The sequence below is a fragment of the Chiloscyllium plagiosum genome, unplaced genomic scaffold (genome assembly GCF_037043375.1).
Source record: "Chiloscyllium plagiosum isolate Xiang-an unplaced genomic scaffold, Cpla_swu_hap1 HiC_scaffold_14, whole genome shotgun sequence".
Lineage (NCBI taxonomy): Eukaryota > Metazoa > Chordata > Chondrichthyes > Orectolobiformes > Hemiscylliidae > Chiloscyllium > Chiloscyllium plagiosum.
In genome coordinates, this window is record NW_028270152.1 from 50,491,500 (window position 1) to 50,504,210 (window position 12,711).

Sequence of the window (12,711 nt, forward strand, 5' to 3'; positions counted from 1 at the left end):
GTCAGGAAGAGGATGGGCCATTGGATAATGGACCCAGTCAGGAGATCGTGGAAGATGACATCAATCAATATCTATCACCCTTAACAGGCAATTAGAAATCAAATGTTCTTTAAACCAATTAGCAATATGCCTAACTTAACCTGGAGCAATCAGAATGCAATGATCCTGCTGTGGCTTGGAAAAAGTTAATAAGCAGTAGTTTTCAGTGACCAATCTACACATCAACTTTGAAAGTGAAGTTATCCTACTGTCCAATCAGAAGCAGAAGCCTCTGAGGGTTCTAGAGAGAGACCAGAGATGAAGTATTGACTTGTGCTTTAAGCTGAACCAGAAAGCAAGTGTCATTTTACAACAGAAAAGTCACTGCCCTTCTTCAGTAGGTATTATTCATAACTTAAGTAAAGGTTTCAGAGTTACTACAGCAGGCTGCCTCCTGTTGCCTTATTGGTTAAAGTTTCAAATGAAGAAAATAATGTTGGGATTTCAATTTATATTAGATTATATTAGAACTTAGATTGTAACCTGAAATTTAAAGATAAGTAAAATTCTGAATTGTGAAAATAACTGTAGATTAACATATTATAAACAAACTTGCTAACTTCTAAATGATATTGAGAACAAGTGTTTGGGTGGTTTTAAATTTGATTTGAATTAAAACCACCATGATAGCAAAAATCTAAAAATAAAGTGATCATGGAAGATAGCAATAAAGATCTTCCCTGTACCCAATACACAATTGTTTGAGTATAGAGAATATTGTCATCTTTCCATATTCCATGGGGATAGGGATGAGAGCCATATATGGTTTTAGTTGCATCCTAAAAACTGTACCCTTGAAATTCCAGCACCAGCCACCATCACACAGCATGCCATGCAGGAAGGGAATATTGCAAGACCATCAGCAAGCCTCAGTATCAATATGGGAATATCCATTGTCCAGTCAGCAACTTGAGTTAAACATATTTAACATAAACTGAACTCAAGAGTGCACAGACATAGAGAAGACAGGAGCCTGTTAACTACAGAAAGAGACATAAAGTTGATAATGCATGCAAAAGTAGAAACTGGTTAATGCTGCATAAAAATCATTATTGTTGGCAGGAGCCTATTGAATTTTCAAGTAAAATGGTCACTGGACATTAGCCTTACAATGGAAACCATTTATTCCAAACAGGTTACCTTCCAAAGAGACATCAATACTGTAATTGACTTATACTGTTAATGATCAAGTGGTAAGCATAAAACATTCACAACAATGTACAACTAATTAAAAAGTTATAAATTAATGCGGCTGCTTAATGACCAAGCTGGGAACTAAATTTTCCAAGACACTTAGCCCTGATAATAAAGTCTGGGAAAAGACAGGAGAGGAAAATTAAGATACCGAATTACCTTGGATGGAGTGAAGGAATAACAAGAGTCTGAAAACAGTGAGAATGGTTTAAAGACTCCTTAGTAGTAGTTGCAATGTTGAACAAAGAATAAATCAGGCTCATGCAATAAGGGATAATGCAGTTAACCTCTGGATATTTTATCATCTTAATGGCTAGAAAACCAAATATGCAATCAAAGTGCAGAGGATGAATTCACAGAATGTTTTAAGATAATTTTCTTGCTCGGAAGGCAAACTAGAGAATAAGCTTTGAACTATGCGACCTACTTAACTAACAACTTGGCAGGAAGTTTCTGAGGGAGAATGATTACGGTATAAGAAATTTTACATTGAATTGAAGGGTGACTTACTTAAAACTAAAACTACGGTCTTAAATCTAAATAAAACAAATTACAGTGTGAATCAGTGACTAATGTAGACTGGAAAACTGGGTCAAAAGATATATTAGTAGGTGACCACTTGCGATCAGATGAAGTAGCAATTCATAATTTGCAAGGGTTATACTTTCATTTAAGGAATAAAAGAAAAAGGCATAGTAGTCCAACCATGTCTAACAGAATTAGATGTTTGATTACATTAAAATAAAGGAATTCTTTAAAAGCCCCTCAATTCCCCAAAAAGGTATTTAAAAAGGAAGAGATTAATAAGAGTACATCTATGACCCTTAAAGGCAATGACAAATATTACACAAACACTGCCCTCAGCAGAAGGCATAAAAAATTGCTGAAGTACTGTTGAGCCAAGGGTTTAGTGAAAATAGGGAGATTTAGTGGACTAGTACAGGTAGACAACTCTTTATCCGAAATCCCAAAATCCGAAGGTTTTTTTGTGAAGTCTTTTTCTCATTAACAAGGTTGTTTGGCGTGCAAACAGTTAACCCAAGTCGATACCCACTCAATGCATGTCAATCAGATGTGATGTGGGGGGTGTGGCCCAGCACCAGCAGGCCTCAATTCTGTTTTACTCAGTGAGTCATGCTCCTCTGATAAGATTTTTAAACATTTTACCATCAAACTGTCACTTATTCTGAAATTCACAAAATTCTGAATTCCAAAAACCAGCTGGTCCCGAGCATTTCGGATAAAGGATTGTACACCCGTATCAGCAAAGAAATAGGATTGGAGTAATTAATGGATCTCAAAGGTGACAATTGTCCTGGATCTAATGGCCTACACCAAGGGTTTTAAAAGACTACTTTCAAAAGAGAGCTATTGATACCATACATTAATAACTGCGTGAAAAGAAACTAATATATTTTGCTGTATACTTCTGCTTCCACAATACGATGAGGAACCTTAGCATAATTGTTAAGTCACACAACCAAAACCCAAATCTCTGCATTACATGATCTTGAGACTCATGCTCAAATTCCATAATGACAGGAAGGGAATTTAAGTGCAGTTTATTAACTAAACTTGGATTTGTTTTTTAATTAAAAACATCGAGTACTAGTTAATGATGACCATTACACAGTCAGATTTTTGCAGTGACATCTTACGTCATGAACTCCCAGCCTGCTTCAGCCTCTGGATAGCTTACACTTTCAGTCTGCAAACAACACCCAAAATTGGCAGATCTTGCTCTATAAATTTGCCATCTATACTTTCACTCAAAAGATCAGGCACACAATACTGCCTCAATGGTTGCACAGTTAGTTTAACAGATTTTATGCAAGTGCCTTGCTACCAGCCATTTCAATGTATTTTTCTAATGCACCCAAGCTCCTCTAAACCACAACAATAAAAGGCAAACATTCCTATTAATGTGTTAAAAAGTGAAAGCTTTTAATCCCCAGTTGAGGGAGTTCTGGACACTAAGTAATTCTACCTGCAAAATGTTTATACAACTTACAAATAAAAGAGGACTGAAATTACCACTTTTTGATTTGGTATAGCAGCTTCTTTTCATTTAATTCTATTAAAATAAAACAACGAACTGCAGATGGTGGAAATCTGAAACAAGAACAGAAATTACTGGGGAAACTCACCAGGTCTGACAGCATGTGTGCAGAGAGAGCAGAGTTAATGTTTCCGATCTGATGCCCCACTTCAGAAGTGATGGTAGCTAGGGAAAAACTGGTATATATGCTAAAGACAGGAGTAAGCGATTAGGTGGAGGTGGAGCCCCAAAGGAAAGAAAGAGTGTTAAGCAGAAAATGGAATTGATAATGGTAAGCCCAGGAGAAAGAAGAGCTGCTAATGGGGACCATGAGTAGGTGAAAAGCAGAAAATGAGATGCTTTTTTTTTTCCCAGAAGGGAACTCTGCAACCTTCTTACACTTAGTATTGAGTTCAATACATTTAGGACCTAACACCTAAATGCATGTTCTTTACCCACCTGCACATCCATGGCCCTGTCACCACATAGGATGCTATCAACATAACCAACCCAATTGCACTGATTTATGGTCTCCATTAGCAGTTCTTCTTTCTCCTGGGCTTACAATTATCAATCCTTTAGTCTGCCTAATATTCTTTCTCTCCCTCTGGACTCTGTCTCTACCTACATCCCCAAACCTCCCTTCTTTAGCACATATATTACACTTTACTACCCACCAGCAGTTCTGAAGAAGCGTCACTAGATTTGAAATGTTAATTCTGCTTTCTATTCACAGATGCTGCTTGACCGACTGAATTTCTCCAGCAATTTATATTTCTGTTTATTTGAAAAGTGCAAATTCTGTAAATGTAATTTTAGTAGATTGTCTGAGCAACCCCCGCCATTTGTCAATTGTTTAACACTTACTTGTAATCCACCACTCTGACATCAAATACAGTAACTGTCTTCAGTGCCTTCACCAGCTGAGAACAAAATTAAAATACTTGCAGTTTATTTAGTTGTTTAATTTTATTAAGCATTTAGCATAATTTAGGAACTAAAAAAAAGCCTTCTACAATTTATGAGCAATAAAACTCTTAATACAGTTCAAAAAATTAAACACAGCTATCATTATATAATGAAAGCTATCTCCCACGATATTGCTTGTGATAATGAAGAGGATTTTCTATATCAGAAATGCTATCAAATTACGACAGAGAAAATAATACATATACAGCACAATGTAAATCCACCTTACATGCAAGTCTTTGTATATTCTTTATAATGAGTTAACCAGCATGGTGTTGCACATAACTGTGAACAACATCAATGTCAAGCCTACACTTCTCCTGAGCTGACATTACAAATATTTCAACAGTAATTCCTAGTTAAACCAGGAATGAGGATTATGAATTATTATTTCCCTCACTAGCTCACAAGTATTGTGACCAGATTGTTACCCTTTATGACCTCAATGTCATTACAGAAATTAACCAACCAAAGCATTGAGGATTCTCAAAGATACAAAATTAGAGGTTCTAAATAGGTGGTTTGGAAGAGTCAACAGGAGGATGCAGAAAATAAACAAGAAATATAAACAAGATCATTCCTGTCCCAGGACTACCGTTCCATTAGTCTAACCTCAATTATCAGAAAAATTAGCGATGAATTTTCCCAGCCATTGAATGACACAGGCAACGGTGAATTAGTAAGGATGTTATGGAGAGTTTGGAAAATTGAGATCCTTCAAGTATCAAGTGGGAGTGTCAAGTACTTCCACCATTATTAAACACATGGAGACTTGGTACATACATAAGGAGGTAACCTGGGAGAATTGTGTGAATTCATGGTAGAAACCATTCAGCAAACATGCTGCAATTGATACATTTAGATTTTGGTAGCATTTAGCCTTACATATTTAACGACCAGAAAAAAATTAACCTTACATGGAAATAATTCAATAGAGACAGACAACACACATTTAGAAGAGGTATATGTTCACTGTATTTTTTCCTTTTAGGTGGCCATTTTAAGTTGAGAGTGGGAACTCCAATTATATGACACGCTTACATTTTCTTAAAGTCTTTTTGTAAGTTAAGTAGGCTATGAGAGTTTGAGTGCTAGGATGGAGATGAATTGAATAATAAACAATCAAAAGGAGAGGAAAAAGGGTAATTAAAACAGCATATAGATTTAGTTTCATGAAGGGTTTTCTTCCTTGAGTCAAGCAACTTAATTCATACAATTCTTTGCAGCTCACTTCATTATAAATGCACCAAGTCTCCATGTCACCATGCATTCATCAATGGTAGAAGAATGGCACACAATCCTTTATCCGAAATGCTCAGGACCAGCTGGTTTTTGAAATACAGAATTTTTCGAATTTCAGAACAAGTGACCATTTGATGATGAAATTCTTAAAAATCTTACCAAACAGTAGACGTACTGAGACTAAAACGGACCCTGAAACAGAATTGAGGCCTGCCAGTGTTGGGCCACATCCCCCACACATCACATCTGAGTGACATGCATTGAGTGGGTGTGGAGTTGGGTTAACTGTTTGCATGTCAAACAACCTTCTTAACGAGAAAAAAAACCTTCATGAAAATACCTTTGGATTTCGGAGCTTTTCGGATTTTGTGCTTTCAGATAAAGGATTGTCTAGCTGTACTTGAGTGAGATAACTGTGTTGGTCCCCAACCAACTAACACAGAATCACATCTCATTGTATATTAGTTAAAGTTGCAAATTACACCCTGCAAATCATTCATGACCTTTCATCTTATTGCCAACTCAGGTGAGTTTAAATCTTTGTAGGATACACTCAACTTGTATGGTACACTGGCCAAGTTGTATCTGGAAGCAATTGCATACAGTTTGCCTCCTACAGGACCAGATGGCCTTTCAGGCACAAGAGTAATAAAAATAAAACCAACAACACCACAGGGAAGACCTCATGAGGATTTAAAAACAAAAGGCTGGTAACATTCAGCTGATCAGGAAGCATTTGTGAAAGAAAGAAGGCAAAGAATGTGAGGAAATGTGTGTTTATGCACTTTGGCAGGAAAAATAGAGGAGCAAAATATTATTTAAATGGAAAAATACTACAGAAAGCTACGGAACAAAGGGATTTAAAAGTCCTCATCCATGAATCACAAAAACCTAGCATCCAAGTTCTCTAGGTAATATGGAAAGTAAACAGAATATTGGCCTTTTCTTAAAAGGGAATGGAACATAAAAAAAATTTGTTAAAACTATACAAGGCACTAGTTAGACCACAGCTGGTATGCTGCGAACAGTTTTGGGTCCATGTACTAGCATTACAAGCAGATCAGAGAAGGTTCACTCGGCTTTTACCAGGTTTGGTGGGACTGTGTTATGAGGAGAGATTGAATAGATTGGGCCTGTATTCATTTAAATATCAAAAAATGAGGGCAACCTTATTAAAATACACAAGATTCTAAGTAGAATCGAAAGGGTAGATTCACAAAAGTTGTTCAGCTTTTTTGGACTGTCTGGGACCAGAGGGCATAATTTCAGAATAGAGGGGTCACACATTTAAAACAGAGATGAAGGGGAATTTCTTGTCTCAGAGGGTAGTGAATCTGTGGAATTCATTACTACAGAGGGCTGTCGAGGTTTGGATAAACAAATTTTTAAACAATAAGAGTATTAACGATTATGGAGAAAAGGAAAGCACTGGAGTGGAGGGTGATCAGATCAGCCATGATCTCACTGAATTGGGGAGCAGACTCAGTGGGCTGAATGGCCTACTGCTGCTTTTACATTTTGTGGTTAATATAATGACCCTTCATTTGAACTCCCTGAGGAGTTGTTTGATATATTCCTCACCTGAAAAACCCTGGACACTGAGGCAATCTTAGACGAATACAAAGGTAGTATCAAGAAAGAGAAATCAAAGCGGAAACAATGCAGGCAACATGATAAGGCAGCACTGACTGAAGGTTCTAAAAAATAACTTTATGATAAAAACAAGGAAATATTTCTGAAGGTGATAGTTACCTAGAGATAATCGTTGGGAGAAGAGGTAGTTGTAAAATGACATTAGATTTATTAAGAAACTGTTAGATACTGTAAAAGAGAAGAAGGGGTAGGCAACATTTTTGGGAGAATTTGATATTGTCTGAAAGGCCTTTTTAATCTGAGCCTACATTAAGAATCTGATACCAAAACAGGCAATGCACTGGGTCACTAAACATCAAGTGGATATATTTTATTTTAACAAAACCACTGTAAAACATTTCAAAGATAAATACATTGCCTAGAATCAAAAAAAATTAATAAATAAGGACCACAAGATTCTATAATCATTGTTATATCTTAGACAACACAAAATAATTGCTTCCTTTTACTACTCACCTCATCCTGATTTAAAATTCTACGATACTGAGTACTGCGAACTAGAAGTGTAACACGAATTTTGCCAATCTTGATAAAAGAAAAATAAAATTATTTGGCATATAGCAACATTTCCAAATATTAAAATATATCTCCAAATTTTCATTTAGAAATTTCAGCAAAATTATCTCATGACAATATAAATGTATTTAATCATTCTGAAAGAGCCATTTCCCTTTTGCTTGAGATGGATAACAATTTTAAAGCTGAGAAGACAGAGTTTATCTTCTGTGTGACAGCTAAATTCAAAGTTAGTGATTTTCCCATGTACTCAAGAGCTGTGTCAGATTGTCTGAAGAGGCAATTTCTCTTTGAATTTGCATGGCATCCTAAGTAACAGACAAAAGCCTCATAGTTGAATAGCTGAGTTTGAGTGTAATCCTCAACTAATTTCAAACAACAATCCAAAAAACAATGACAACTAAAAATGCAGTCTAGTTCTTCAATGAATCAGAATGTCACCTGGGCACATTACTATGGAAGGGGCATCATAGCCAAGGCCATGCCTCCCTAGTGCAAGAGTACAGAGACATCTAGATCACAACCCAGCTTAAATCAATTTCTGGAGACATGCAGAAGGAGTAAGATTGCAACATCTGAAGGTTTTAGGCTATGGAAGAATGGTTTCAAGAGAGCAGATTTCAAATGGAGCTTGAGAAATAAGATTGGGCAGTAATTGATTTGGGCATCACATAATAAGCCTTACTGGCTGAACAGTGTGGAGTTAAGAGTTAGCAATTTCTTTATAGTGCAGATGCTGATAAGATGCTTCCCCTGGCTACTGAGTCACAACCCAGAAAATATAATATCAAGATAAGGGATATGCCACTTAAAACTAAAAGAGGAGGAAGTTCTTCAGACGGTGGTGAATCTGTGGAATTCTCTACCTGAGGGCTGTGGAAATTTGGGCATTGAACAAATTTAAGATAGAAATCATTAGGTTTCTCAAAACTACTGACATCAAGGGTTATGAAGTTCATGTGAGAAAGTGGCACTGATAAGCCATGATTGAACTGAACAGTGGAGCAAGCTGAAGGAGCTGAATTGCCTATTCCTGCTCCTAGATCACACGTACTATATACTCGAAAAATAGTGACTGATCATGTGAGAAAGGGGCTGTGTCATAGTGATGTCAAATCAGATGGTTCTGGAGCTAGAGTCTCCAGGTTTTTAGAAAATATCCTTCCTTATAATCTCTTGTAGAAACTTCTGCTTCATAAAACCTGTTAATGGAAGTGCAGACCTTATCCTACTACAGACAGAGAGTTGTTGAAAAATTGTAAATTCTTACACTGGAATGAGTGGTCTATGCCTGTGATACCATTTTAACATTGAAAGTGAAAGCCAAATGGATAGGCTTATGGAGCTTTCTATAGTAAGACTCTTACCTGTGGCCTTTCTTGAGTAATATTTAGTCTAAACAGGACATGTTGTGAAAATGCTCTGAACATTCCTGTGCTAAAGCAGTCAGGCACCTGTTGTTTACAAGCAAAGAAAGCATTTGTACACTGTTCTATGAGGCCAATGTTATATAAAAACATGGCACATATTCTCAATACATATTTCCGTTCTGATGAAAAGTTATTGGCCAGAAATATTAACTCTCTTTCTCTCCTCAGATGCTGCCAGACCTGCTGAGTATTTCCATAATTTTCTGGATTATTTCAGATTTCCAGCATCCTCAATAATTTGCTTTTTAATTTCATCCATCAGGTTCCACACATCTAAGAGGCAGACTGCGTGAAATCTGTTGAAATAATTCCAGGCCTTAATCACTGACTTATTATAACATTATCTGTTAACATTACAAAATGACAAGTGCCAACAGTTACAGTTAACTGCATCAGATGTTTCTCAGTTACGGGTGTTTCTGTTTTATTACAATATATAAAACTGGATAACTAACATAAATAGAAAATGAAAAATATTTGTTAGCTGGATTCATAGTCAAGAAAACAAAATTGCCAGCTAACCTATGTACAACATAAAGTCTCAGTAACAAAAGAGAACAAAATGTCACTCTGCCACTCTTCAAAATCACAATATCATTTGGGTATTTTGATCTATTTAAAAACTGCAGCAAACTTGGTTGTTCGTTCTGATAAGACAAGAAAAAGAACACCCATTTTACAGTCACCTTTTCAGAGTAAAAATTCATTGGGCGTATTTTATTCTAGGAATGTACAAAATGCAGTCTATAAGGGTGTTCAGATGAGAACTGGTATATTGTTGTTTACTTATACTCAAAAGAAATGAATTTCTCTCATAAACTATTTTATAATACTGCATGTAACTAAAAATCCATCATTCTTAAAGAATTTAAGTGAGAGCTTTTGTTCTATGACAGCATTGAGCAGAGGGGATAAAACTTCAGTGGTAAGGTTTGTGTAGTGCTTTCATTCTAAATGAAATGTATTAAATGAACATTATTTTTATAACACAAATGAATAATTTCTAATGGATTAAATGCACTTACCAAAGGGGTATTGTAAAATAATCCATAGCGCATGCGTGGGAGTAGGGAAAAGACTACCTCCTTGAAGCATACCTAAATTACCACAGACAAAAGGAACAAAATAATGGTACATAAACAGAAGATGTTTTATGTGCATAAATTATAGTTCCAAAAGTATCAAAATATTCCATACCTTTTTAAAATCAAATGTCTTTAAATGTATAATGTTGTGATCAGTAAATACTTTCCAGGTATCACTAAATAAATCACCATATCCATAGGAACTCTGCAACACAAAACAAGGAAGACTGCTGTATCAAATAAGCAGGTCAAGATACAAATATGCACATCAGAAATAACTATATAGCCAAACATCTGTAACTGGCAAGAGAATGAGATAAATTGCAGAGTCTGCGCAGTTGTCAAAAGTTATTTGTAATTTATTTTGAAGTAATTTAAAACATAGTTTTCAAAATAGAATATCTGTTGAAATAACTCATGTAGAACCAGACAATGTCAACAATCAAAATATAAATGGAGAGACATTTGAGAGCACCAATAAATTCACAAAAGAAGAGCCCAGCTTTAGGTCTTTTCAATGTCATGATCAGGCTCCAAACTGCATCAAATAAACTAAAATCAGTGCTTAATTTATTTTCATTTATTTTCAAGTACAAAATACAGACACAGACAAACAATCTACTTCAAAGGAGTATTCTGGAAAATTTTCACACAGTAAAAAACTGAGATGACATATCTTGTACAGTCCAATAGTTTTCACAATATCATATTTGCAGAATGCAACTAATATCAGAAGAAGCAGCACATAATTGTGTGGCAGGCAGAAGGAGGCCTCTACTGTTTAGATACACTTCTGATGAAGTATCAGCACCTTCTCATAAGTGGTATATTTTATTGTTCAAAAGATTGACTGTAAATAAGCAATTTTCAAATAATCTGAAATGTAGCTTTTAAAAAAAGTGAGAACCATACCTACAGAGAGACACCAAACTGAGATGGCAGTAGTCGACAAAATAAAATTAACCTTCATAAATGTGGAACGGTTTTTGAAAACAATTTAATACAGACTGTAAAATCAGGCAAGTCTTAGAATTATCATTTTAATGAAACATTCAGGCTACTGATGACATGAAAGAAGTGAAAGCACTGCTCAATTTATTTTGAAGTACAGCATATCAAAATCACCAGAAAACAGATGTCAGAAAAAAGATAAGCAAACCCATATGAGAGTAGAATTCAGCACTGAATATTATTATACAGTGCATTTTGTCAAATACATGTCATCCAGATAGGTCGTGACTAATGGTGACTTTCCCAAAGGATGGAATTTTAAAACCGAACCACAAATACTTTATTTAAGGTATGCTATCTTTAGCTGCTGATGTAGTAAAGACACAATACTGTACTATCACTGTCAAATTCAGTTAACAAATGTAGATTTTGTCCCTCAGCTTTTATATCACACTCTTAATCCCATGCATATATCCAAAAATTATTTTTCTTCTTGTACAATAATTTAACTGTAATTGGTATTTCCTGTTTTCCACTTCTACATTTGAAGTCTGTGTGTGTCACTGAGAATCTTTCAGTCTGATTATTTGGAAAATGTCCTTGCTCTTGTCCACTGTCGTGGATCAGTTGAAGTTTTATAGTTAATGTTTCAGTTTTACAATCTTTTCTATTGACAAGTCAACACCCTCGAAAATATTGAGCTGAATCTTCACAGCCCTTGAGCAGTGGTACAATGGTGAGAAATTCAGGAGAATATAGCCATGATAAATTGAAATTCTGAACTGAGAAAATTAAAGGCTGATTTCCCTTTCTAGGTTTCAACAGCTAAGTGTGGATCTTGCTAGTAAGCTGTGAGGGTCATGTCTGCCTGTATTACTATCTCATATTAGTTAACCTCACCTCATTTTAGCCAGATCACAATTCTCCCAGGTACTGATGAGTAATTAGATGACATCAATTCCTGACTTGAAAGTCACTGTGGCTATCTGGAGGCTGCAGCTCGCCAGCCTCCATGGTGACAATAATTTCCCAAATTCTTAGAGCACATTCCTTGGGCAGAGAGCACCTCCATCCTTCATCCATGGAAGCTGGCATTGGCAAGGTAAAACCTCACCATGTTGTGGTTGACCTTGACCTGCATCAGAACACAACTGCACTTTGGAGGTCAACAACATGCCACACTGCAATACTCTTTGTCAGGTCACTTTGTGCATAGGGACACAACCCATCACATCCATCTGCACAGGATGCATCTCAGGGCTCCTAGCTTGCTTTTGTGGCACTCATTAATTATGTGCTTACCTGGCCACTTGCATCTCTACCTTTTAGCATAGACAAAAAAAGTCAGTCAGATTGTCATGCTTGCCAGCAAGGGTGTGGATACGTTGCTGCACAATTGCACTATCCCAGCATTGTTGCTCAACAAGATTTTTTGTGATGCATACATCTGCATTGGGTGTGATATTTCAGAAGTCCCAAGTACAGGCTTTTCAGGACCTTCCTTTTTGGAGACCTCCACGTCATTGCTGAGTCGAGACCTATGGTAGCGTCTCATTTGTGAATGTAGGACTGCTCAGGAATCACACTAATGAGG

At 36.2% G+C, this 12,711-nt stretch overlaps 1 protein-coding gene across 4 annotated transcripts in view; it reads right to left on the bottom strand.

The window, feature by feature from the left end:
• eogt (EGF domain-specific O-linked N-acetylglucosamine (GlcNAc) transferase) overlaps positions 1 to 12,711 on the bottom strand; it is a 62,683-nt gene that overhangs the window by 15,644 nt on the left and 34,328 nt on the right. For 3 of the 4 annotated variants that reach the window (XM_043708316.2, XM_043708314.2, XM_087994429.1), the window contains 5 exons: positions 10,279 to 10,371; positions 10,107 to 10,178; positions 9,019 to 9,105; positions 7,592 to 7,660; positions 4,139 to 4,194 (listed from right to left, as the gene is read on the bottom strand). In XM_043708316.2, the coding sequence (XP_043564251.2) occupies positions 4,139 to 4,194; positions 7,592 to 7,660; positions 9,019 to 9,105; positions 10,107 to 10,178; positions 10,279 to 10,371 (377 nt within the window). The remainder of the gene's footprint in view (positions 1 to 4,138; positions 4,195 to 7,591; positions 7,661 to 9,018; positions 9,106 to 10,106; positions 10,179 to 10,278; positions 10,372 to 12,711) is intronic. The other variant, XM_087994428.1, reaches the window with a different exon arrangement.